The sequence below is a fragment of the Peromyscus eremicus genome, chromosome 16_21, assembly GCF_949786415.1.
Source record: "Peromyscus eremicus chromosome 16_21, PerEre_H2_v1, whole genome shotgun sequence".
Classification (NCBI taxonomy): Eukaryota; Metazoa; Chordata; class Mammalia; order Rodentia; family Cricetidae; genus Peromyscus; species Peromyscus eremicus.
The window spans coordinates 59,781,424-59,808,765 of NC_081432.1; the positions used below are offsets into that span (position 1 = coordinate 59,781,424).

Genomic DNA, 27,342 nt, shown 5'->3' on the forward strand with positions numbered 1-27,342 from the left:
GCAAGTGGTTCTGTGAGTTCCAGGCCAGCCTGGTCTACACGAGATGCCATCTTAAAAATAAAAGCAAGAGGAGCTGGAGAGATGGCTCAGAGGTTAAGAGCACTGACTGCTCTTCCAGAGGTCCTGAGTTCAATTCCCAGCAAACACATGGTGGCTCACAACCATCTGTAATAAGATCTGGTGCCCTTTTTTGACCTACAGTCATACATGCTGTATACATAATAAGTAAATCTTTTAAAAAAAAAATAAAAACAAGAATAGGGATTATAGTGGGAGGGAGAAGTCAATTAAGGCAAATGAAGCCATACCTATAAAATAAGTTTTATTTGATTTTAAAACAGTCATTAATGTGAAAATTTCCCCAATCTGGGAGTAACAGTCTAGAGCCAAGGTTAAGAGGGGGCCAGGCCTCACCTGGAGCCTAGCTCGAGGCCCCTAAAGTCCCACCCTCTCTCTGGAAGGGACGGTAGGAACAGCTGAGGGGAGCCCTGAGTGAGTCCACCCTTGTCCCTAGGTCCAGCTGGGCCAGGCCAAAGAGTAGCTCATGCAGAGGAAAAGAGTACTCGGAGGTCAGTAGTATCAATGATACCGCCCCCTGACAACCAAAGCTCCTGGATAGGAAAGGAGAATGGAAAAAGAACACTGGAAGCCGGGCGCCTCCCCGTGATAACGCCTGGACTGACTTGGGACTCAAATGACTTACTACCTTTGGAGAATAAGTATTCCAAGAGGAAAAGAAAGTCTCAGGAGGCAAGCTGGCACCAATCGGTGCCAATGCAGCTGCAAGATTTGGTGTGGGCCCCATTCACATAGGACACAGAGCTACCCAGGTCTGAGGAGAGAGTTCAGGAGCCAGCCGCATGCAGCCCCGAGAGGTGGTGGCAGGGAGGCAGTGGGCTTAGCTGAGCAGGGTGCCCTGTTCCTGCGCCTGCGTCAGGCTGTCCTTGCGGTGCAGGTGGTGCACCCCCATCCTCTTGGGGCTGCGCTGAGGGCGGCTGGAACTGGGGAGTGGCCAGGCCCTGCTGTCAATGTGGGAAGTGTGAGGTCCATCCTCTGTACCCTCATTACCAGGCAGCAGGCTTTGGCGCTCTTCCTCGGGGCTGACAGGCAGATTCAGCATTTCCTCTTCCTCCTCCCTGGGAAAGGCAGAGTCAGGCTCTGTTGGTAGCGAAAGTCCACTCTCACGGTGTGGGGAAGGTGGTAGGGCCTCCGCAGGGCTCGGGGAGAAATGCAGCTGTAGCTCAGGGAGTGCATCTCGTCCAAAGGCTGTGCGCTGGGCCACAGCAGCGGGAGGCGGGGTGCGGTCCACAAATGCTCGCTGCCAGCTGGCCAGCAGGTCCTCCTCAGAGCTGGCAGAGCTGGCTGGGGCACTGAGTGCTGAGGGGGCTGGACTAGGTTGGTGATGGGGTGAGCCTTGGGCTGAGGCAGGATTGCTAGGCACTGGGCTGCGGTGGACCCGCTCACTCCGCTCCTCCACCAGACTCAGGGAAATGGCCTGCCGAGTGGCGTAAGTACAGTTGGGTAGGGGGCTGTTGCGTGGAATTCGAATCTTATCCTCAGAAAACTCTATTACCTTCCGACCAGGATACAATGGGTGTGGTGGAGATGGGGTAGGGTAGGGACTCAACTTCTCAAAGGCTGGCAGGGGCAGCTCCTCCTCTGGGGAGCCTCCTGTAGTACTACTCACAGAGCAGCATTCCCCATTGGGTTGTGGAGAGGGACTGCCAGGGGCTGGGGGGCTGGCTGAGTCACCTGGAGCATCCCCACTCATGTCCACATGCACGAATACATCCTCAGCCAAGGGGCGTCCAGCACTGCCTGACTGGGCTGAATTGAGCAGGAGAGACTCCGGTTTCTCCAACACCCGGGCAATGACTGAGGTAGGCACCACAGCCCCTGCGGCCAGGCTGGAAGAAGGGCTGGGGCTGGCGGCCTCCTGACCACTACGCAGATGTTTCCTGACCATGTCCTGTAGCTCACAGGGTAGCTAGGGTAAGAGGAGAGGAGCGAGACATGAATGAGCCCCGCTGAAGATAGCTTGACTCATAGCAAAAACAAGAGCCACCACGTCCTGGTTAATCCTGTGCACTCAGCTTTTAAGCTTCTACACAACCTCACTTCACAGAAAAAAACAACTGGTACTGTATTTAACATGAAGTTAACCAGCTCGACTGCTAAGACCTATGTACACCAAAACATCTTTCCTCCGTCTCAGGCGGCTTACGCCAAAACCAGACTTGGAGAGCGCCAGCCACTCCAGACCTCCAGTCTGCAGGCCAGCTCAGCCTTGGCTTGGAGAGGGATGGGGTCAGACGGGCTGTCTCGGTGTCAAGGCTAACAGTACCTTATGAAATACTAACAGAGCCAGCTCCAACACTAGTTACAGGCCTCAGTGGCACCCAGGAAGTGCAACCCAGGGGCAAGAGGAAGGAAGTGGAAAGGGAAGTCAGAGGAAGTAGAAGGCAGAGACAGATGCACAGTGGGCAGAGTCCTGAAAAGGCGGAAGGGTGCCGGGCAGGTGTGTCACTCACATCAGCCAGCTTGTGGTTCCGGAAGTGGGACTTGTTGCATTTGAGGAGCTGCACAGCCAGGTTGCAGTCCAGCCGGTACCGCTCCTGCAGACAGAGACCTGCTTAGAGCCCAGTCCGCCCAACGGTGCAAGGTGTAGCCACACCGAGGATGGGCACCTACATTGAGCTCCTCCAGCTTATTGATGGTATTCTTGGCATCCAGCAGCTTGTTAGTCAGCTCCACAATCTCCCAGTCCAGGGTCTTTCTATCCATCTCAGCCTTCTTGATCTGCAGCACAGACTTGTGGTAAAGCCAGCCCGGACCCCAGCCAGCCCTCTCCCTCCACCACCTCCAGCCCAGAGACACAGGCCACAGGTGCTAGGGCAGCCAAGGCAGACAGCAGACATGACGACAGACAGGAGGAGACTCGGCGTTTCTCCTGCTCTGCAGGCTGCTCATGAGGAGCTGTCTGAGAAGAACCTAACGCCATGGGAACCAGGACGGAGGCAGTCTAAGAAACTACCCATCCTTGGCGGGGGCTTAAGGGACTCTAGGCACCCGGCAAGGCACTAACATCTCAGAGGCAGGAACTGCAGCCAGGGACGAAAGCCTGTGTGAGCAGCTGTCTCCGAGATCAGCCAGGAGTGGGCGTCTATGAGATTAGCTGGACGGGCTCAGGGAGCTTCAGCTCCCTTAACGTGTTCCCACAGCCTGGGCTTGCTACCGCTGCAGCTGGGAAGCTGGGAAAGCGCTGAGCGCTGCCGTCAACCAGCACCTCTGCCAGAGCCGGGGCAGAACCCCAGATCCTGGTCCTTCCCAGGGTGGAGGCACTGACTGCTAACGGGCCTCACAGTGACGGAGAAGAGTGGATGTGCTCAAGGGCAGAGGGAAACGGCCAAGGCCCCACCATCCCTGATACGGACCAAGGAGGCCAGAACCAGGGCAAAAAAACACACAAACTCAGACGCAACTGCAAAAATCCAGCTGTGGCTAAGAGAGGCCTGAGAGGAGAATGCAGCAGCAGCGGTGGCGGCATGAGGGGGAGACGAAGAGAGAAGAGAAACAGTGTGAGCATTAACAGTCCCGACTGGCACAGCACACTGCAGTCCCCTCCCCAACACTGCCATGCCCTCCCTCCCCAAGCCCCAGGGTGAAGGACAGCCCACTGCGATGCTAGTCCTGCCAGCAGAGTACCAGTGTGTGCAGCTTGTCCTCGAGCTCCTGGTTGGTCCGCTGGGAAGCTGTGTAGCTGTGCTGCAGCCTGCAAGGGACACAAGGCGGAGAGCCCTGGTCAAGATCCTGGTCTTCAGGGCCACCAAGTCCTCTACATGGGACTCTGGGGAAGGCCCGGGGTTTCTAAACAGAATCAGGTGGGAGCTGAGGCTCTTGCAGCTAACTTCGCACAAAGGGGGAGATACCTGGCCCTTTATTCCCACACCTGCGGAATTTGTCTTTAAACTTGTCCAGCTCCTCACGGCTCTGGCCTAACTCCAGTTCCAGGCAGTCTTGTCCTATTTCCAGCTCCCGCTCCAAGGCCTCAGTGCGTCTGGTGGCTGAGGCCAGGCGTCGGCGAAGCTCTTCATTCTCCTGCTGCAAAAGTCTGGGGTGGGGGGACAGGGAGCCATCAGACAGCTAACCGTGGAGCGCCAGACAGGTCTGGGGAAGGACAGGACAGACAAGTGTCCTTCAGTTTCAGTCTAGCTAGGGGGACTCTATCCACAGGCCCTCTGGCCTCAAGAGAGGCCTAGGTTGGAGACGGGATGGGGCGGGAGCAGAGGGTATGGTGTAAAACATTCCGCTTTGCCCCTCACCAGTGCAGAAGACTAGGTCAGAACAAAAGGTCACCACCCAAGCCAGCAGGCCACCAAGCCTTGCAGCTCCAGTTTCCCCACTTCACAATCAGGCTTCTCCATTATTAATCTCTTGGGAATCCAGGCCAGCACTGCTGCTCTCCAGGAGGCCTCAAATGCTGACAGAAAGGCGGCAGCTGGCAGGGGGGGCCACTCTCTAGAGCCGGGAGCTGGGCAAGGGCTCTCTGCAAGGGCACATCCTCGGCCCACAGATGGAGGAAAACCCTTTCCCAGGGAGAACATGTACAACACTGAGCCCTAAAACACCCCATCCAACTTTTACCTCTGCCGAGCATGAGTGGTCCATGGGCTGTGTGTGGCGAGGAAGGCATGGATACACCCCAACACAAAAACTGTAAACTTACTTAAAACTAACATTTTTTTCTGCAATTTTTGTTGTTTTATAATTCGAGTCTACGGTTCTTGAGCATGAACAACTGTAGGTGACAACATTGTGCCACAATGTCAGAAGTTGGATGTCAGAAGGCCAGACATAAGGAGAAACCTGGTAGTACCGAAAGCCTACAGCAGGAAGCGAAAGGGGCACAGCGCACAGGAGAGTGACGGACAGCCAGTACTCACTTCATCCTCTCTGCGTCAGTCAGGGGCCCCTGGACAAAAAACAGGAAAAGCCTGAGACTCAGATCCAGCCACTGGCCTCCTGGCTGGCTCACACTTCAAACAGCCCTGGAGAGGGCTATGTAACAGAAGAGGTTGACGGTGCTCTAGGTGAAACCCAGTCAGGTCTGGATGAGCTTCAGTGCCCTCTCCCATGCCAACCAGAACATTCTAGAACCTCTTCCAACATCTACCCTTAATCCTGAAGCCATCTTCATAGGTGACCAGGTACCCATGCCATCTCTTCCCCAAGAAGAGAGCACCTCTCAGGTGTCCACTGCTCACAAGCATGGCACAGACTTTCTAGAGAAGTCAGTCAAGGCACACTATAGAAGTTGTGAGTTGAGAGAGCCCTCTCAGCCCCTACAGAGGAAGATGGACAGAATCAGGACCTTGGAGGATGAGGTGGAAGAACTGAATGGCTGGAGAGTCTCTGGGGACAAAACACTATGGGGCTTTGGTTGGCTGGTGTTTGCTTGTAGGTTCTCATACAGCCTAGGCTGAACTCAGACTCACTGTGTAACTGGAGGTGACCATGAACTCCTGACCTCACTGCCTCCATCTTCCAATATACATATGTACCACCAAACCATTTTGTGTCTTGCTTTGAAACCCCTGCCCCAACTTTCCTAAGCTCTTACAATGGCATGACCCAAGCGCCAGAGCCCAGCCAACCAGAGCAGGCCCAAGCTATGCAGAAGGGGCACCTTAGAAGTGCAGGCCATGAGTAAGCCAATGAAGCCAACAGCTCAGATCACGGACTCTAGCCTGACAACTGGATTGGACCCTACTCAGCAATATACTGGTGAAGGCTTCACCTCCCTTAACCTTAGCTCCCTCTTTGTAAACCTGAAAGTTTTATCTAATGTTCCCTGAGCTGCAATGAACAAATGGTGGCACTTTCTCCCTAGACTGTCCCAGGAGGCCAGGACACAGCTGACGCTCAGCATCTGAGACTGGACTGTGTGCACTGTGGGGTGGGAGGAAGGCTAACAGGAAGCTTCGGGAACCACCCATGCTCACTAGACTGGAGTGTCTGGCAGTTGACCACAGGCCTCCTAAGAGCAAGCCTAACATGGTTCCTGGCAGAGAGTACGAAGTTATCAAGTTAGCTGGGTAAGGGCCGGACTTCGGAGGGACAATGGAGGAGAGCTACTGTGGTGGGAAGCAGCTGGAGTGCCACCTCCTTAGGCTCCCTACAGAGGCCAAGGTTGAATGACTTTCCTTCAGCACAGCCAGGGCCCGGATAGTCCAATGGGCTGGCTGTTACAGGGAGAACTGCAGTGTTTGGGACGACTCTGCTGAGCTCAAAGACCACGGCTCCTGGGACAGGAGCACACAGACAGCCCACTGGCACCGCCACAGCTCCATCAGCAATGTCATTCTCCTGCCCTAATGCACGACCAGCACCTCAGGCCCGAGAAGCCAGCCTCTGCCAGCCAGGGCCAGATCGCAGTCTTGCTGACCTCTTGCTCGAGCGGGGACACAGGGATCTCCAGACGCAGCTCCCGATGCTCTGGAGGTGCCTTCCGGTACGGTTTCTTAGCAGGGGCAGCACTGGTCATTCTGGAAGGAAGGTGCAGGGTCGACTACCTGCCAAGAGAAGCCAGGGAGAGAAAGGCTCAGAGATGTGGGGAGAGGCTCTGAAGGGCCACTAAAATGGCTCAGTGGGTAGGGCACTTACTGCTCCTGACAATCTGACTTTTGTCCTCAGAACCCACATGATGGAAGGAGAGAATCGACTCCCACAAACTGTCCTGACCTCTATAGCTGGTAAGGTGGCATACGCACACACACACACTGAACAGAATTCTAAGCAGCCCCTGGACAGAGCATTTAAAAACGACACTCAGGATGGATGCAGGCAACAGTGCCCAGGCAGACGGGCCTGAGCCACAGCTGGGTCATCAGAAGGGCGGGGCTTTGGTGTGTCAGTCAGTCCTGATGCAGGATCGATCAGAGCAGTGCTGGAGATGAGGGCAAGGATCCAATGGAGAACAGGCAGGTGGGAAAGACAGGCCCAGGGTGAGAGGCCTTGCTCTAAGAGTGGGGTGGGGAATGTCAAGAGTAGCCTATACTTGTGGCCACAGAGAGCTGCAAGAGCACTGATTCTCCTCAACTCTAGACTGAGGCTAAAAGCAGCGCCAGTTCACAGGGTTCTTCTGAAGAAGCGCACGCCTTTAACCCTATCAATCAGAAGGCAGACGCAGGCGGATCTCTGTGAGTTCAAGGGCAGCCTGGGCTACAGAGCGAGTTCCAGGACAGCCATGAAAAAACAAAAAAAAGAACAGTGACAGATTAGGCTGCATAGTGGCCCACACTTTTGATCAAAGCACTCAGGAGGCAGAGGCAGGGGGACCTCTGTGAGCGCAAGGCCTGATCTACACATAGTGAGTTTCAGGCAAGTCAGAACACATTTGTAATTCCAAGTACTGGGGAGGCAGAGGAAAGAGAGTCCTAAATTGATGCCAGCCTGGGCTACATAGTCAGACTGTTCACAACAAAAACAAAACAGTGCCCAGCACTTAGGTAAAGTTAAACACAGGTTTGCTTTCCATAAACTGTGAACAAACCTTAAAAGTCTGAGGATACTGACCCAACCCAGGCTCCTGGTAAGTGTCTCCAAGCTGAGAGCACTCTCTGGACACTGCCAACAAAGGCCAAGCCCATCTGGCCCCAAACACACTCTTTTGTTTGACTAGCTCCCACTAAAAGAGTGCACCTACCCAGCACCTCACCTGCCGGCCTCCCAGAAGAGAACCAAGTAGGGACAAGGGCCTCATCAGGACATACCGTCTGTTCGCTGGCAGCGCGCTCTGCTCTGCTGACCTGGAGTTAGCTTTCGGCTCTCCACATCCCACGGCCCCTCCACTTCCTCCAGCCAAGAGCTCCTGAAACCAGAGAAGGGAAGAAAGTGGACACCAGGTGTCAGCCGCCTGCCTGCCCAGTTTGCAACCTGGAAGTCTCCCGGAAAGCAGCAAGCAGGGAGCCCACAGGACGGGGGTTTAGGGGGAACGCGGCAGAGGCAGGGTAGTGGCCTGGGTCACAGATGAAGGCAACTCAAAAAAGTTACAACTGAAGTACTGAGCACCCACCTTTCTCCAGACAACGCCTGTGTCCACACACACACACATTCACTGTCTCAACTTCCCACACACCCCGTTCTGGAAGAGGACTGCTACCACTCTTTTTTGGTTTTGTTGTTTGGAGACAAGGTTTCTCTGTGTAGCCCTAGCTGTCCCAAACTCACTCTGTAGATCATTCTGGCCTTGAACGCACAGAGATCTGCCTGCCTCTGCCTCTGCCTCCTGAGTGCTGGGATTAAAGGTGTGCACCACCACCACCCGGCAGATCTGGTACTATTCTTTTTTTTTCCTTTTGGTTTTTCAAGACAGGGTTTCTTTGTGTAACAGCTCTGGCTGTCTTGGAACTCGGTTTGTAGACCAGGCTGGCCTTGAACTCAGAGATACCTGCCAACACCTGCCTCCCGAGTGCTGGGATTGAAGGTGTGCACCACCAGCGCCCGGCGTCTGGTGCTGTTCTTATTTCTACCCCCGACTTGTCCTGCTCATCTCCTAGATGAGCTTCTTAGAGTCTCAACAGCTAGGGAATTGGGGGAACAGGGGCTGCAAATGAGACTACCAAGGGTCTAGCAGAGGAGCAAGAGGACGGTGGTGCTGGAGAGAGCCCCAACAAAGGTTCCACAAGAAGCCCAGAGACCGCTTCTGTGTACAGTGGAGGTCACTAAACTAAGCCATGAGCAAAGGTAGGTCCAAGACAGCAAACCCGAAAGTCAGCAATTAGGAGCAGTGGTTCTCAATCGGGGTGAGTTTGCCCCTGCTTCTCTCAGGGATGATCGCAGATGTCTAGAGACATTTTCAGTTTTCAAACTCTGCAGAGGAGGAGGTACCACTGGTAAGTCAAGGCCAGGACATCGATGAACCATCCTACTGTGAGCAGGACAGTGACCACAACAAAGAGCTGGCAAGGCCGAAGGTCAACAGTGCTGAGGTGGAGAGCTGCCAGTATATACAACACAACTGTAGGCTGGCAGGATGGCCCCACAGGCAAAGGTGCTTGCTGCCGAGCCCGCTGACCCAAGTTTGATCTCGGGGACTTACGTGGTGGGAGAACTGACGCCCACAGGTGCTCCTCTGACCTCCACATGTTTACTGCAGCAAGCATGTGCCTACACACATACACTCAAAGTAAATGTAATAGAAAAAATGGAAGGCCAAGTCTGGGGAGCCAAGACCCACGTTTCCAGGCCCAGGCTGCTCTGGCACCCTGAAGTGCCTGAGTAACATGCTTCCGCACTGCAAAAGCCTGCTCTACACCTATGCACATGGCTGAGCCAAGTGACCTGCCAGGTCCCCTCAGCTCCTTGGGATTCTGAGAAGCACCTGTAATAAGCTGGGCGGCAGCATGGGGGCAGCAGGCACCACGGTGAACAGTGGAAATAGTAACCCTAGGTGGCTTTCTGAGCACAAGAAACAATCTCTTCCCACCCCCATCAACCCAAACAGAGCTGGGGGCTGAAGCATGTGTTCCTACTGTTGGGACATGCCCTGGCCATGACTCCTGTCACATTCCAGCAGGGCCTGGGGCATCAGGGTGGGGGCAAAGGAGGGTGGGGAAGCAGGAGCAGTCTCCCTCCTCTCTAAGGTCCCTGGCCTGGGTTTAGGGAAAGCTCGGTGTAGTAGCAAAAGTGTGAGCCGCCAGCCTCCGCCTCTTTGACAGGAGGCAGAACGTGTCCCCACAGGGCACAAGCAGCATGCTGTCAGGCTGACTCCCTGCACAGGAATCTGGGAGGGCCAGAAAGGACACCACATTCCTGGGGCAAGGGGAACAAACAAGATAAACCACAGGTCCTCTGTGGCTGTCCTCCAGAGGGCCCTGGAGTAGGGACTCCTATGGCCCGAGGGAGGGGCCTACAAGTCCCAAACCAATGCAGGTGCCCAGGCCCTAACACTCAAAGGTGTCTGTGTGGGTGTGTACGCCTGGAAAACAAGGTAGGACAGAGCCATGGACTAAATGAGAGACAGGAAGTGGAGCTTCTAGAAAATGATGGGAAAGCTCCCAGAGCTAGCGCTGCCTTCTCCCTTCTCCTCACACAAGCCAGCTTCCTGTGGCCTTCCTGTCCTGTCCCGTCTTTCCCACCCCCACTCCTACCCCAGGGCTGAGGAACCCTTCACTCTGCAAGTCCCCTGTGTGCCTTTTCCTCCAACCCAAGCCTCTCCGTTACTAACCTGCTCCAGTTCCTGCCAAGGCTCACTCTCTTCTAGGCACCAGGGCACTTAGGAGAACAGTGGGCAGACACATTCAGGTACTGGGTAATTCTATCTATGGGTAGAGCTGCCTCACTGAGGCACCACATCCTAGAGCTTGCCCTGCCCTGCCCTGACAGTAAGTCCTGGCTGCAGCTATGAAAATGTTTTTATTTTCAGGTTTCCTTGAGGCTAGAGGCAATCTGGTTTGCTGGGTCAGGGGATGATGTGGGTATGACAAGGACAGAGACAGTAAATGCAGACAGGGACTCTAAGGAGGGAGGTGGGGGAAAGGTTACTTCTCTATCAGACCCGGGAAGTAGGGACAATGTACCAGGGAACCTTCTGGGTTCCCCAACCCTACTCCCCAAGGCAGATCGGTGCCACTCCCTGCCCTGTGTCCATAAATACCAGGGCATGTTGGGACACCTGGGCCTTCATTTCAATTCCCAAAATCTACAGAGTGCCCTGGATCCAACGTGTAAGGGACAGCACTGGAGAACCCATTGTCCTGGACTAGAGACCAGACCAGGGTAGAGTAAAGAACAGCTGGAGGCCCCCAAGCTGGGAGAAGATAAAAAGGTGAGTTAGAAACATCAAAGTAGTCTCACCAGGAAGTCTGAGCTACCAGCTGTAGTCCCCACTGACCACTGACCACTCCTTTACCTGAAGGTTTTCCAGAGTTCAGCCCAAGGAAGACTTGTAACCCTGTGCTGACAAGACGCCCTGGGCCACTATGGGCAAGCCACAGTCAAGGTCAGCCTGTGGGGCCTCAAGGCCTCTAGTTGCCAAGTTGACTCTTTTGGAGGAAGATCTGGCAATGAGCAGGAAGAACTCTACTCCCAACTACCTGGGCCTTAGGAGGCAGGATCAGATGGCTCAGGATGGGGGCTACCAGCTTGTATGCTGAGTCTGTACCAAGAGCTGTGCCCAGGTGGAACCCTGGCTGACCCAGCATGGGCTGTGGCTCTTCAGATGAACCTGCTGATCTGCAAACACCCTGAAGCAGGAGAAGGGGCTCTCCTCACCCCCACCCCATCCTAGCTCACCTTCCTGTCTCCCTCCTTTGCTACATAGCATTCATTCTTCACTATTCAAAGTCAGTTCAGAGGACAGACTACCTCATATCTGCTGGGGAGGAGAGTGATAGCTTGCTAATTGCCATGTTGCGATCTGCCAGTCAATGCGGCCGCCTGTTGCCACCTGCCCTGTATTAAATACCTTCTCCCTGATTACAGCCCACGGGGCACGATTAGCTGCCTTCAGAGAACAAAGTCTACTTTCATTAGAAATGGGGCTCGGCATGCACAGAGGGCCTGCACTGCGAACCCAATGAGCAGCTGAGCAGAGTGCGGGTAGATAAGAGCAAGGCACCTGACCGCGAGCAGCTAGCTAGTGTCAGTGACTCAAAGGACCCCACTCCAGCCGGGCGCTGGGACTCATGTCTACCCCCTTTTTGGAGGGGTATGGCCATCCGCCACTGATGCCGTCTCCTGGAGATCGACAGAGAAGAGAAACCTCCCCAGACCTGACTCACTCTAACTACTATCCCTGTTCTTCTTCCAGCAAATGTTCCCGAGGGACGGCAGCAACAGAAAGGAGCCCATGAGCCTGGCATGCTCTCCTACTTCTTCCTGCCATTCTCCTGAGGTCTGCCTAAGGCCCAGCAAGATCAAGCATCCAGCTTTCTGCCTACCAAGGACTCAGGGTCAGCATCCCCACTCCATCACTAGTACAGAAGAGGGAACAGGACTGAATTCAAAATGGATGTTGCTCTCTGTCTTGTCTCATGTCAGCCTTCCGCCATTAGAAGCCTCCTCCAGCTCCTCAGCTTCTGTACTATCAGTATGGACAAGTTCACTGACCCTGATCAGCATCCAAGCCAACTAGACCATCTCCCTACTATCCACCACGACCTTCTTCAGGAAAGGACGTCATTTATCTGGTCTCAGATTATTATGACCCTACTGATAAGTCTGCTCACAGCCACAAATGAACTAAGTCAGTGGGGGACTTTGAGGGTCAATGAACCCGACCTTTTGAATCAGGGTGGGGCCCACACTGCAAGAATCTTTAAAGTCTTTCCTCGTAATGCCTCCAAGAGAAGTTAGTAACTGCTACTGCTTTCTATTTTTTTTTTTTTTTTGGTTTTTCGAGACAGGGTTTCTCTGTGTAGCTTTGCGCCTTTCCTGGATCTTGCTCTGTAGACCAGGCTGGCCTCGAACTCACAGAGATGCTACTGCTTTCTAAATGAAAGGAAAATCCAGCACTACTCAGAAGACAGCCGAGCTATGTGTATAGCCTGAATTCCCTGGGAACCTAGCAGGATATAAATAGGTAATAAAACAAACACCAGCCCTTCTGAAAGCCCCCACCAGCCCAAATCACAGCATCCTGATCACACAGGAAACAAGGTATTGCCTTAACTTTCCTGAGCCACATGCCATGGATATCAAGTTTCTGACCTCTGCAACCTGGGGAAGTTGCACGTCACAGGGGTAGACAACATGCTTGCCATGTAAACCTAGATGGTTCTGAAGCCTCTGAAATCTAGGCTCTGCCTCCCTCGACAGCGTCCTAACATAAACCACTGTGTTGCAAGGGTCAACCCTACGGCAAATGGCCCGGCCATGCAGCCCTGAGAACTGCCCATGAAGATCCCACCTCTGCAACAGAGCCCTGGACTCTGCCTGCTGCAAAGAGAGCAGTCCTCAGTCCAAGGCTGATTTAGCCTTCCCCACTGCACCCCACCCCCTTTCCTTTGCCTCAGCCCCCAGTTTCCGGCATGCAGCTGTTTCTGAGGTACATGAGCAAAGCCCTCAGCAATCCTGGGCGCGTGGCAGGCAGGCAGGCAGCCAGCGGCTCACAGGGTGGGGCCTGGGCAAAGATGCTGCTCTGAGCTGATGACTAGGGTAGGAGATGCCAGTCTGTGCCCAGACCAGCCCTGCCGCCCCTCCAAGAGCGATACCTGCCTCTGGGCAAGTGCAACCTCACCCTCTTGGGATAAGCTGTCTCTAACCTTCACCTGCCCCCTACACTAAGCTGAAGGCCCCAAAGGGAGAGAATCATGCTAAGCACAGTCATCATGAAGCCTCAGAACCAGCGCGGGTGACCTGTGAGAACTCCCTGGTTCCCCACCTGAACAAACACCGTGTCTACCCACTTGGCCTCTCACCCAGCAAACACTTGACAGGAATGAAGAGTTTGAAAAACCCCTGATGCTGATCCAGGCAAACCAAACCTCCCCACCAAAGGAGTGCCAGAGATGTCCAAGTCCACGGCCTCACCTGACAGCAGACTCTCTGAAGGAAGAGAAAAGCAGCACCTCTGGCCAGGCTTCCTTTTCGCTTTTCTAGTCAGAGCCAGGCCCAAACCGCCTTCAGCTTGCTAACTCCCTACATTCTTAGGGAGCCTGGAAGCAACTATGTCCCTCATATTCACACACACCCTTCCCACACTGTAGTAAGGTCCCTGCCTTCTCCCTCTCAGCCAACAGGAACAGAATCGGCCTGGAGGGCTTGCAAGTCTCAAGGCTCCAGGCCAGCCTCACCTTCAAAGCCTGGAGACACAGTTTATGTAAAGAGCTACTTGTTGGACCACCAGAGAACAAGGCAACTGATCTTCTTGGGATTGTCAGACGTCCCTTCTCTGTTCCAAAGATGGAAGAAAGGGCCTAGGGTAGCAGCTTCTCCATGCCAGGCAAAACTCACCAATCTCCAGGAAAGGCCAGGACCCTTCCTACGCCTAAGGAATCCAAGGTCCTGCCTCTTCTCATTGAGGCGCCCTTCCCAGTTCTCGGTTAAAGTCCGCATGACACTGAGTGGAAACAGTAAGAGACCAAACTCCACCTCCCAGAGCAATGGTGACCAGCGGGAACAACATCATTACACAGATCCCTGAATCTGGCATTCAGCTTACTCCTCTCTCTGACCCAGGCCAAGGTAAGCCTCACTCTCCCAACCAAGAAGAGAACCTAGCTGGGCAGTGATGGTGCATGACTTTAATCCCAGCCCTCAGGAGGAGGAGGCAGGTGGATCTCAGTCTGGTCTACAGAGGGAATTCCAGGAAAACCAGGGCTACATAGAGAAACCCTGTCTCGGGGGTGGGGGTGAGGTGGGGGGTGATAACCAAACTTCCTATTCTGAGTGAGAATAATGGTGGAACCATCCACATTCATTCACCCTCTTGACAGAGGGAGGAAAACTATCTGGGGTCTGGAAGGCGTATTCCTATCCTCCTCTTCCTGTCTCTGAGCAAAGAAGTGGGAACAGAGGGAGGAGAGTCTTCAACTCCTTGTCGCTAAAAGCACAGGAATCAATTTGTTTGTGGGGGACTGAGGTGTTGCTATGGAAGAAGGGGAGAGGCAGATAAGTCCTGCAGCAGGCCATCTCTCTTCTGACCATGAAGGGGGGGGTGGTTTGAATGAGACCGGCCCCTTAGACTCACACACCTGAATGCTTAGACCCCAGTTTGTGAAGGAGTGGAGGTGTGGCCTTGTCCACTGGGGTGGGCTTTGTGGTTTCATGTGACTCCCAGCATTCCTAGTGTCTGTCTCTGTGTGCTGGTCTGTTTCTGTCTCTCTCCCCCTCTCAGCTGTTCTCTCCCTCTGTCGTCAGACTCAACCCTCTGCAACTCTAAGCCAAGTTCAAGGCTTTCTTTTCTAAGTTGTCTTGGTGTTTCACACAGCAACAGACAAGTAACTAAGACAAAGGAGGTATATCCCGCCCACATCATGGAAAAGAGGAAAGGCAGGGGCCCAGAAGGCAGAGGGAGCAAGGCTGAGGGAAAGAGGCAGGCAGCCTGGAGAGAACACAGGAGGAAGCACACTTCTGGTGGCACCCCAGGGCAGGTTAGCTAGCCAGAGTCAGACTCACAGGGTTAGTGTCTTCTCGCCAGCCAGCCAGCTCTCCTGGTTAGTGGTGTTAGCAACAGACTCATGGCAGACGCCCTCCAGGCACTCCATATAAACAGACAGCTGGGTGTGTGAGCAGCCCAGCTCTGGAGCTGCAAAGAGAGAGCACAGAAGACCAAGCTGCAGGATCCCTCAGGACTACACTGTACTCTCGTCCAGGAAAGTACCTCCAACTTACTGTGGGACTCAGGGGCTTTCCACCACCAGAAAGCACTCCTGGAGAGACCAACACTCCACCTTGCCAACAGTGAGTCCAGCTTACTGACCCATACAACAAGGCTCTCTGGTTGGCCAAGAGAAGGCAGCTATTGTGGAACGCTCCCAGTCTCTCTAGTTCCCAAACACTGCTGCCAGGCTGCACCAGGACTCTGAACACTGGCTTGTAAGAACCAACCCGCCCACAGCTGCAGCTGCCACCCAGCCAGGCCTATGCCCACAGACTCCGAGGGAAAGAACTCTAAGAGACTGTGGGGGTCAAAGGCTGTGACAAGAGCTGCTTCAGAATGCACAGTATAATGGAGCAGTGTGCAACCTAGCCCAGAGCTGGGCCACTCAGGGAAAGGTGGCACACTGCCACCTCACAGTTTCCACAAGGCCAGACAGATGGCTTCCCAGGGAGCCCTCAGAGGACCCCAGAAAGTGCAGATGAAAGCCAGCCAGGCTCCCCAGCCTCCAACAGAGGCTCTTCCACCCTCTCAGAGTCCTAGTCCTCCCAATACAGCAAGCCAGGAGAAGCACCACCACCTTCCCAACGCCTCCAGAAACATCCTGGGGGACGTGCTATGTTCCAGCTTAGAGACCTGGAAGTCAGTGCCACCACAACACTGGAATCTGACAAGATGGGTCCCCTGGGGCAGCAGGACCGGAAATTCGCTTCCAACATATCAAGAAAGAGCAGAAAGCTACCCAGCCCTGCTTGAGAAGCCCTGCAGGCAGAGCAGTGATGAGCAAAATGGGAAGTACCGCCTCCATGCTGCCCCCATGAGGGTCTAGCAGTCAGCCCAGTTGCCCAGGACACTGAAGCAGGAGGGTGACGAGTTCAAGACTAGCCTGGGCAACTGAGACTCTGTCTCAAAATTTAAAAAAAAGGGGGAGGGGGAATGTGTGCTGAGGATATGGCTCAGTAGTAGAGTACTTACTTAGCATGTGTTAGACCCTGGATTTATTCCCCAATACGGCACCACAAGAAAGTGCCAATGGATTCCTGAATTGCCCACTTACTGAGATCGCCATATTGCTCTGCCTACTGTCCCCAAAGCTTAAAAAAGCCTGTATGTGACTGTGTGGTCTAGAGCAGTGGTTCTCACCCTTCCTGACACTGCGACCCTTTAACACAGCTCCTCATGTTGTGGGGACCCCAACCATAAAATGATTTCTGTTGCTACTTCGTAACTGTAATTTTGCCAGTGTTATGAACTGTAATGTAAACATCTGTCTTGTCCAATGGTCTTAGATAACACCCATGAAAGGGTTGTTTGACCCCCAGAAGAGTCTCGACTCACAGACTGAGAACGCTGGTCTAGACAACCCCTAACTCCCTACAGACGAGGAGGAAAGCCTGCCCACTGACGGACGGCCCTCAGAACCCTTACCCACAGTTAGCTTAGCTGCTTAGCCTTCTAAAGGAAAACAGCAGGTGTGCTGTGGCAGCACTCGCCTTAACCCCAGCACTCAGGGGGCAGAGGTGGCTGGATCTCTGTGAGTTCAAGGCCAGCTGGGTCTACATAGTGAGTTCCGGGACAGCTACGGCTACACAGAAAAGCTCTGTCTCAAACAAGCAAAGAAAAGAACAGAACACTGGGAGTGATGGTAGATGCCCAAAATCCCAGCACAGAGTCTGAGGAAGGAGGATTGAAAGCTGGAGGCTAGCCTGAACTAACCTTGTCTCAAAAAAGTAAAAAAAAAAAAAAATACTAGATCCAATCTAGCCTGGGCTTCAGAGTGAGATTTTGTCTGAAAAGGAAAAAAAAAAGTCCTAAGTGAAAAGTTTTTTGCACCCCGATAAGCCTCTCTGCCAACGAAGCAATCCAATCAGACCAAATCAGACTGAATTAGAAAAAAACCCGGTTTAATGGGTAAAGCGTTCCCGGGTGATTCTCCAGAAAGGAGACTGAAAAAACGACTGTGTCTGTTTTCTGGGAGACAGTTTAAATATCCCGTGGGAGTGGTCTTGAGCATCTCTGGGGGAGGAGCAGTATTTGGTGGGACTTTCTGAGGGGAAGGGTCTGGGCAGAGAGGTGGGGCTTCCACCAGAACATTCCAGAGTCTTTGGGTCTATGGATGCCAGGGTGCCAGCGGCTGAAGTGGAGCTTCCACCAGAACACTAAGAACTGGAAAAGTCGTACCAGAGAGCTCTCATCTGCTTTAGCCTGCTCAGGAAGGATGGTCTGGGTCACACGGCAACCAGAGATGCTTAGCACTTTCTCACGGGACTTACTTAATGTTTGCCTTCAGCTAAGGACCTTGCTCCTAAGTAGCCTCAGACTCAGATTTTCCCCTGACAGAGGGAAGATAGGTTAACAGTGACTCAGTGTGGTACATGCTTCGAGATCACTGAGGACAAGAAACTAGCTCAGGCAGAGATTTGTGGCCAGACAACATTGCTCTTCAGAGAACTGGAAGCTCTTCCTGATCTGACTGCAGATTCATGCTGGAGTGCCTTGCATGGCTGAAGAGATCCTGACTTCTAGAAACAAATTCCCGTGGCATCTGTTGAGAACTGGCATCTTAAAGACTGTTCCCATCACTACAGTGGAAAGGAAAATGCAAACAATAGATGATGACTCAGCCACAGCCCTAAATTCAGGGAGAGCATCAGGGGAGCCGTGGCACAAGACCACAGGGGGCCTGAAGTCTGGCTTATTCAGTGCCTGCACACATCCCTCCGGGGTCCCAAAGCACTCTGTGCTGACTGGCTTGTCAACTTGACACAAGCTGGAGTCATCAGAGAGGAGAGAGCCTCAATTAAGAAGATGCCTCTATAAGATTGAGGTGCAGGTAAGCCTGTAGGGCATTTTCTTTGTTAGTGATTGATGGGGGAGAGCCAAAGATATGTGGGTGGTTCCACCCCTGGGCTAGTTATCCTGGGTTCTGTAAGAAAGCAGGCTGAGCAAGCCATGGGGAACAAGCCAGTGAGTAGCACCCCTTTGTGGCCCCCACATCAGCTCCTGTCTCCAGGTTCCTGCCCTGTTTGGGTTCCTGTCCTGACTTCCTTTGATGATGAACAATGATGTGGAAGAGTAAGGCAAATAAACCCTTTCCTCCCCAAGTTGCTTTGGTCATGGTGTATCATCACAACATGGTAAACCTGACTAAAAGACATACTCCCTCTGGTCACTGGCTGTATGTAACCTTCTCTCTAGTGATTACCACCCACTATCCACTGGTCACACACGGGAGAGGTCACCTCCCCAGGACTGGGGAAGCCAGCAGTCACACGGTGGTCCACCAAGGTCTCTGCAGCCCAAGACAGGAGCAGCGCTGCAATCTGACTTTCACAGCTGCTCTCTGACGGTGCTCCCCTCCTCATGCTGGAGTCCTCACTACTGCTTCATCGTAAGAAAGGAGACACCTCCATTTTACTCCCTACTCAAAAATGTTCCTGGCTTCTTGACAGAAATCAAAAAGCTTACTCTAGCTTGAATTAAAAAAAAAAAAAAAAAAAAGGGGGGGGACTGGAGAGATGGCTCAGCGGTTAAGAGCACTGACTGCTCTTCCAGAGGTCCTGAGTTCAATTCCCAGCACCCACATGGTGGCTCACAACCATCTGTAACGAGATCTGGCGCCCTCTTCTGTATACATAATAAATAAATTAAAAAAAAAAGTCCTTATCCATAGAGTCTCAAAACTGAGATTCAACAAATATTTAAGGACTGTCTTTCACATGCCAAGAACCATGCTATGTGTTGTGATCTCACTGTCTCTAAAGTTCAATACTCTGGAAAATCAAAACAAATAAACAAAAAACCACAGCACTCCCATTTCGTAGAGAATGAGACCAAGACTCCTACAGGTAAAGAAACTTGTCAACACTGCACAGCTGACACAGTCCTACCTGAAAACAAGCCCATCCGGCTCCAAAAGCACAGCCACTCACACAGCTCCCAGCACTCACTGCACCAAATCCTTCCAACCGGGCGGAGCTGTCCCCACACATGGCCAACAGAGTGCACTCACCACAACATACTGAGCACTGGAAAAGAGGTTCTAACAAAGACCCAGAGGCTTACAGTTTGGAAAGGAGAGAAGGCAGGCATGCACCAGGCATGGCAGTGGAGACCTGACCTACAATCCAGGTGTTCCGGAGAGAGAAGGAAGACGACAAGTGTGAAGTCACTCTGGGCTACACAGCAAGACCCTGTTTCGTGGTGGTGGTGGTGGTTGTTTTTTAAAGGGGTGGGGAGAAAGCTTCTCATAGACGTGCCAAAGAAGTCAGGTCCTGGTGTGGAGACACTATGGACTGAGTGCAGTGGCCAGGTCAGAGGAGCTAAGTGAGGGGACGACTACAGCAGGGAGGGAGCAGGAGGGAGGACCAGGACAGTGGGAGTAGTATGGCAGTGACGCAGTCTAAAGGGCTGTACTGGTCTGTCTGTGCCAACTTTACACAAGCTAGTCATCTGCAAAGAGGGACCCGCAATTAAGGAAAATTGGGACCACTTTCTTGATTAATAAATGATACAGAAGGGCCCAGCCCACTATGGACAGCAGAATGACCAAGCTATGGATCAAACCATAGTATGAATTGGCCCCTCCATGATCTCTGCTTTGGTTCTTGCTCTGGCATCCTCAATGATGGATTGTAACATGAAGTGTAAGTGAAAAAACCCTTTCCTTCCCAAGTCACTTTTGGACAGTGTGGGTTTTTTTGTTTGTCTGTTCGTTTTCTGAGGCAGGGTTTATCTGTTTAACAGCTCTGGCTGTTCCGGAACTCACGCTGTAGACCAGGTTGGCCTTGAACTCCACCTGCCTCTGCCCCTCTACCACCCAGTGCTGAGATTAAAGGTACTCACCACCACCACTCAGCATTTTTTTTTAATGTGCACTGGTGTGCGTGCCTGTGAGGTCCCCTGGAACTGGAGTTACAGACAGTTGTAAGCTGTCATGTGGGTGAAGGAATTGAGCCTACGTCCTCTGGAAGAGCAGTGTTTATCACAGCAACAGAAAACAAACCAGGACAAGGGCCAGAGCGCCAAGTGCTTTTCTGCACGCCAAGCTAGAAAGGATAACCCTGAAATGAGATAAGGGAGAACCACAGCATTTCCAAAGGCACAGGCCGGGTTTGGTTTTTTTAGAGACAGGATTCTGGAACTCAAATGTGCCTTGGTACCTGAGTGCTTGGGTACGGGTTTGCCCTCATGCTTGCTAGGGCAGAGGCTAGCTGGACGCAGGGAGAGAATGCCTGCCATACCTCGTTCATTCTAATGCGCCTCAGCATTTTAAACACTCACACTACCCCAAGTGCTGGGAATACGAAAGTAAATGCGACAAGTCCTTGATCTCAGGACACTTAAAATCCTGTGAGAGTCAGACAAAACAAAATAGGCAAATACAGTATTAGACTCAAGCCCAGAAGATAAAGAGAGACGGAGTCCGAAAGAAAGGGGCATTAAAGACAAGATCTGAAGGGAGCGAGGAGAGGTGTCCAGGAATATAAGCCTAGAAGCTCGAAAAACTGAGTTAAGTCCAGACGGCTGCTGAGAAACTGTCTCCCAGGAGGTTGTATGTAGCACATGCCTCAATGCCAACACACTGGGGGCATGACTGGCAGATGTCTCCGAGCTCCAGGCAAGACAATGCTGCACAGGGAGACCTTGCCTCAAAAATAAAGAAATAAATAAAACAAAATAAAAAAGCATGATGCCCTCTTCTGATCTCTGTGGGTATCTACATTCATGTGCATATAACCACACATACACATAACTGAAAAAAAAAAAAAAACTCTTTAATCAGGAGGTGGTGGCACATAACTTTAATCTTAGCACTCGGGAGGCAGAGGCAGGCAGATCTCTGAGTTCAAGGCTAGCCTGGTCTACAGAGCAAGTGCCAGGACTACACAGAGAAACCCTGCCTCGAAAAACAAAACAAAATAAAAATCTTTAGAAAAAATAAAAGCCTATCAAGCACACAGAAAAAATAAAAGCACATAGACCCAGCTTATCAGGGGGTTCTTTAAATCTGGTGAGAAGGCAATAAAGGGATGAGATTTCAACGTTTAATGCTCAAATATGGGCATTTCAAGAGAAAACTAATTTAAACAACAGTAAGACAGGAGGACTGGTTCAAAACCCTCCTACCTTCACCGGCAGCCTGGTTACTTGCTAAGATGGAACCCGAAGGCAGCAAGTCACAGATTTCTACTACAACACAAAGGTGCACTCCGTTAAGAGAACGAGTTGCAGCATGTTTGACTCCTGCACAAATCAAATCAAGGCAAAGTATGCTACCCTGGGACCTGTGGCTTCTAGACAACGGGGGAGGGGCACAAGAATGCCAGGTACCACAACAGACAGGAAAGTTCATGATGGGGCCAGGCCAGATGTCTCAGGGAGAGTCCACAGACCTGGGCCTCCAAGTCCCCTCAAATCCGGTTATACACCAGGCACGTGCCCACTGGCAGGCTGGAGAGTCACTGAAGAAAAAGATGGCCCTGAGGGTGTGTTAAATAGACAGGCCATGACTCAGAGAAGAGCCAGGCAGTCAAACCTGAAGCTGGCCTCCGCCCTCAGGCTGTGGGCTGCCCCTGCCCGGAACGGAGACTCACTGACACCCTGCACCAGGCAGCACAGCTTCAGGGTAGGAACATCTGTTTTCCACTTTCACCAAATGTGAGAGGAAGAAGCTATTTAAAATGCCACCTATCTTTTCCTCTGCGTAGGCTGCTACTTTGAAAAGAATGAGTACATACAGACTATGAATTTAATACTGTGACTACTTTATCTCCTCGTGTCAGTGATCAAAACCAAATGACAGCCTTAATGTTTACGTCTACATTGACACAAAGGAACACATCCCTCTTAGAGCATGCTTCGAGTGCTGTGCTGTTTTGAAAATAGGTTTGGTACGTAGCCCTGGCTAGCCTGGACTCCCAAGGCCATCCTCATGTCTGTCTCTGGCCAGGGGCACTGCCATGCCTGAGTTATAATAGATCCCAATGTCACTTTGCAATGGGTAGTCACCAAACTGAATCCTGAAAGGAGAGAACGGGTCTGGCCAACACGGCACAGTGGGCTTCCTGAGCACTTCCTCCGCCTTATGTATTCTTTCTAAGAGTAAACAGAGGCCTGAGATGAAGTGCTGGGTTCCAGAAAAGACATGTTTCCCATGGGTGTACCTCTAACCAACCACACAAACAAGCAAGAGCTGCAGCTCGCCTCTGGGTCTATTTAAAAGTTAACTGCACCACTCTGGAAGCTGAGGCAGGAGGATTATCTGAAGCCCGGAAGTGTTGTGGATTCAGTCCAGTGGTAGGGCACATGCCTAGCTATGTGAACTCCAAGGTTCTAGAACCACAGAACAACGAGGTGTTCAGAATGCTGTGGCAAGCTGGGCCACAAAAAAAACCAGTAACTTCACATTCATACAAATATTTGGGTAGGGAGGAGACTAGAGAGCTATCTCAGCAGTTAGGAGCATGTACTCAGAGGACTCAAGTTCAATTCCCAGAGCCCACATCAGGTGGTTCACAGCATGTGTAACTCTAATCCTGGGGGATACTATACTTCCACCTTCCAAGGGCATCTGCAGTCACACGCACACACCCATACTTACACACTTACACACTTACACACACACACACACACACACGATTAAAAATAAAATAAATATATTTTTTAAATAGTAATGATAACTTTTTTTCCTCAGTCAGAGTCTCACTATGCAGCCCTGGCTGGTCTGGAACTTGCTAAGTAGACCAGACTGACCTCAAATTCAGAGATCCAACTGCCTCTCCCTCTTGAGTACTAGGAATAAAGGTGTACACCTCTATGCCTAGCCCCAAAATAAATTTTTTAAAAAATTAATTAAATTTGCTGGGTGGTGGTGGAACACAGCTTCAATCCCAGCACTTGGGAGGCAGAGGCAGGAGGATCTCTGTGAGTTCAAAGCCAGCCTGGTCTACAGAGCGAGTTCCAGGATAACCAAGGCTACACAGAAAAACCCTACTTTGAAAAAAAAAAAAAAAAAAAAAAGATTAAATTTAAAAGCAAATCAACTCATTTAACTGCTGAGCCAGGTATCCTGAGTTCACATTCTATAGGGCTCTGCTGCTTACTAACTGGGGACCTTTGAATAAACGACAACCACTCTACTTCATTTCTTCATCTGTAAAATAGGATAGTATCTTCTTCATACAGCTGTTACCAAAAAAGGTAGCTAGTGCATACAAAGAGCTTCCAACAACATCAAACACAGAGAATGTCCCTAATATTCACTATTATTACTGCTCAACAGCAAATACAAAACTTCCAGCTTCATAGCATCTTTTTTTTTTTCTTTCCTTTTTTGGGTTTTTCAAGACAGGGTTTCTCTGTATAGCTCTAGCTGTCCTGAAACTCTCTCTGTAGACCAGGCTGGCTTCGAACTCACTGATCCACCTGCCTCTGCCTCCCAAGTGCTGGGATTAAAGGTGTGCTCTACCACCGCCCACGTCATAGCATCTTAGCATCACTTTAAACAGCTTAATTTAGACAGCTGTCTAAAAAAAGATAATTTTGATAATCTTAATTTAGATTATCAAAAGGCTGCACTGCATCTTTGTAGCATCGGGCCAGCAGCCCACCAGTACTAATCCTCCAGAAATCACAGGGCCAACCATGGGGCATAGGGCAGTACTGAGATCTGATGGGCATAACAATACTTATCAAGTATCAGATAGAATCGAAGCACATTAACGTATGAACTTTTACAAGAACCCTGTGAGATAGGTGCCCTCACTGTCCCCTCTGAGCAATGAGAAACTGAGGTGCACAGAGCTATGCAATTAAGGTCAAATACAACAGTCAGATCCAACTAGCAACCTGGCTCTCTGCGTCGGTTTTAATTCTTTTGTTTTGTTTCTGAAACAGGTGAAATATGTAACTTGAGGATGGTCCTGAACTCCTGATCCTCCTGCCTCATTTCTCAAATGCTAAAGTTACTAGCGTATACCAGCTTCAATTCTTTTAGCCACTCAACAAGGTGTTCTTTTTTCATCTCTCGCCCGTCCTTTCTTGGAAACAGGGTCTATGTAGACAAGGCTGGCCTCAAACTACCAATCCTCTTTCCTTAGCCTTCGGAGTGCTAGGACTACAGGTGTGTGTAGTTCTACAGTTCTAGCTGATTACAATTCCCAAGGACTCACATACACAAATTCTCCTCAGGGGAAAAAAAAAAGGTTCCCAAACCTCCAGAAATGAATTTACAGCTAAATCTCATCAGATCTTCAGGTTCCCGGAAACACTGAGGCCAGACTAGTGACACTGATTGAAGGTGTCCCATCTGGAGTAAACTTCTGGTGGTGAGAGTGCATGTGCAATGAACAAGACAGGATTAGTGAGTTTCTAGATCATGCCAGACCTTCCAGTTCAATCATCACACAGACGCAGGTCCCAAAATAGACTCCACTATGAAACCTGATCCCACTGGGCACACAGCTGTACTCCTATACATTCAGCTACTTGAGTAGCTGAGATGGATCACTTGAGCCCAAAAGTCTAAGTCTAGCCTATAAAACTACCTCAAAAAAGAAAAGAAAAAAAGAGAGGGAAAAACAAACAAACAAACACAAGCTGGTCACAGTCACTCATGTCTATAATCCCAGTAACTGGGAGGAGGAACATGAGTTAGAAAAAGAGCCGTCACAAGTTCAGGACCAACCTGAGTGGGTTCCAGGCCAGACAGAACCAAAGTGAGACTATCTTCAAAAAAACAAACTAACTGGGGACTGGAGAGATGGCTCAGCAGTTCAGCGTATACACTGCTCTTGTAGAAGACCCAAGTTCAATTCCCAGCACCCACACAGCAGCTCACATCTGCTTGTAAATCCAGGGGATCTGATGCCCTCTTCTGACCTCTGAGAGCTCCTGCACACACATGGTGCACATACACTCAGGTAAACATAAATATATAAAAAACAAATAAATAGGGGCTGGAAAAACGACTTAGCAGTTAAGGGCACTGGTTGTTCTTCTAGAAGACGTGGGTTTAATTCTCAGCACCTACATGGCATCTTACAACCATCTGTAACTCCAGTTCCAAGGGATTTGACACCCTCTTCTGGCCTCCAAGGGCACCAGGCACACATGCGGTACATAAACATATGTGCAGGCAAAGCGCTCATAAACATAAAATAGAAATAAATATTTTAATTAAAATAAATATTTAATAATATTAACTACTTAAGCCAGGCATAATGTTCCACACCTTTAAACCCAGCATTTAAGAGGCAGAGACCCATATATCTATGAGTTCAAGGTCAGCCTTGTCTACATAAAGAGTTCTAAGCCAGCCAGGGCTACACAGTGATTCAAAAACAAATCCCAGCACTCGGGAGGCAGAAGCAGGTGGATCTCTGTGAGTTTGAGGCCAGCCTGGTCTACAGAGCAAGTTCCAGGACAGCTAGGGATACACAGTGAAACCCTGTCTCAAAAACAAAAAAACCCACTAACAACAACAACAACTCTGTGTCTGCCCAGGACAGTAGCGGTGAGGACCGTACTTGTACTCTGCCTTCAGTCCTTTCTCTCCAGCAGCGGGTCCACTGTGCGGAAGGCCATGATTCCTCTGAGCAGCTAAAACGATTATTGTTTTCTTTTTAAATGTGATTTGACGGCTGAAGAGAAAGTTAACAGAAGAGGGGGCAAGTCCATAATTTTTCTTGCCTTTATCTCACTGGTCCAACTGCAAAGTAACATTTTATCAGGGGTCTCAAGGATACAGAGTAACCTAAACTTTCTCCAAGTCACACTGACCCCTTACTATGTAAGCTCATCTGGGTTTCTTCCTATTCCTACCCTCTTCCGCTCACCTGGGGACACAGCTCCCCCAGGCCACACCCCAGGAACACTAGTGAACTTTGCTTACCAAAAGAAAAACGGAAAAGCAGACATGCAGCTTTTGGGACATTTGGGAGTTGCCCATAAAAAGACCTCAACCTCAGTGAACCCCATCAGAAATTTGCTTTCTTATAACTCTATCATGTCACCCGCAAAAGGTCTACTTCCAGGCAGAATGTCAAACTGATGGTGTGAGGGGGAAATGGAAGAAGATATGGTGCACAAGTGGGAAACTGCTTTGTGACGGGAATGTGTTAAAATACTTCTAGCTTGTTCTTTGCCCCGAGTTGCTTATACAGATGAAGGCAAACAAAACTCAATTCTACACCAACTCCCAAGAGGGAGCCAGCAATCTAACCAAAACACCAACTTTAAGGATCACAGTCAACAGACAAACTCTCTAGAAGAGCAACTTTCTCATATTAACTGACCCTCCAAGCCCATGGATCCTCTCCCAGGGAGAATGCCACTCAGAAACCTGTCTTTGGAGACCATCTTACCCGCTCTGGGGTTGGGCTGGGGTAAGTCGCTACCTCTTCTTTCCAGGCGGGCAGTGTGGTTTCTTCCAGACCCTGGGGCCCCTGGGTCTTCAGCTGAAACGGGACAGATGTTGCTACAGGAGCTATGGAAAGGCTGACCTAAGCTTGGCAGAGGGTCATTTGACTGCCTTCGGTCCGCTCCTTGGGAGACCCGCCCTGCAAACTCCAGATCGATCTCTCTCCCAATCCTTCCCGACCGCAACTACAAGAGCCCTTTCCCTTCCCACTGGCCTGAGGGAGTCCCAAACCCCAGGTTTCTTTACTCTTGGAGAAGTAATTCTTTTTCAATTCGCGAGTGATTGCTTCTCCGGACTGCGAACCACACCCACTTCTGGCTCCCCTCCCCCTCGCCCCATCTCCTCCCCTAGGGCAGCCACAGGATTACAGGCCCCCTGCCCTCCGCCCCCATCGGTGTTGGTTGTTTTTTTTTTTTCTTTTCGCCTCCCACCCTCCTCCATCCTCCACCTCGGAGCTGGTCCCTCCCTCCATCCCTGCTCCATGCCAGGGTCCCGCAGTCCCCCCACATCTCGCCTCCCAGCTCGCCTACTCAAAATCCCACAACAAACTTTCCGCCGGGGCCGAGTCTTCAGGCCGCCATCTTGCCGCGGGGCAGGC

General features: G+C 51.3%; 1 protein-coding gene across 1 annotated transcript; it reads right to left on the reverse strand.

Annotated features, from left to right (window-relative positions):
* Positions 1-305: 305 nt before the first annotated feature.
* Tjap1 (tight junction associated protein 1) lies at positions 306-26,958 on the reverse strand. The gene is made up of 11 exons (XM_059281552.1): positions 26,689-26,958; positions 15,121-15,250; positions 7,773-7,870; positions 6,446-6,572; positions 4,944-4,972; positions 3,950-4,111; positions 3,706-3,772; positions 3,483-3,512; positions 2,692-2,799; positions 2,532-2,615; positions 306-1,987 (listed from the first exon to the last, which is right to left on the reverse strand). The coding sequence occupies exons 4-11, from the start codon at positions 6,542-6,544 to the stop codon at positions 899-901; spliced, it is 1,668 nt and encodes a 555-aa protein (XP_059137535.1). The 5' UTR covers positions 6,545-6,572; positions 7,773-7,870; positions 15,121-15,250; positions 26,689-26,958; the 3' UTR covers positions 306-898.
* Between the last annotated feature and the right edge of the window lie 384 nt (positions 26,959-27,342).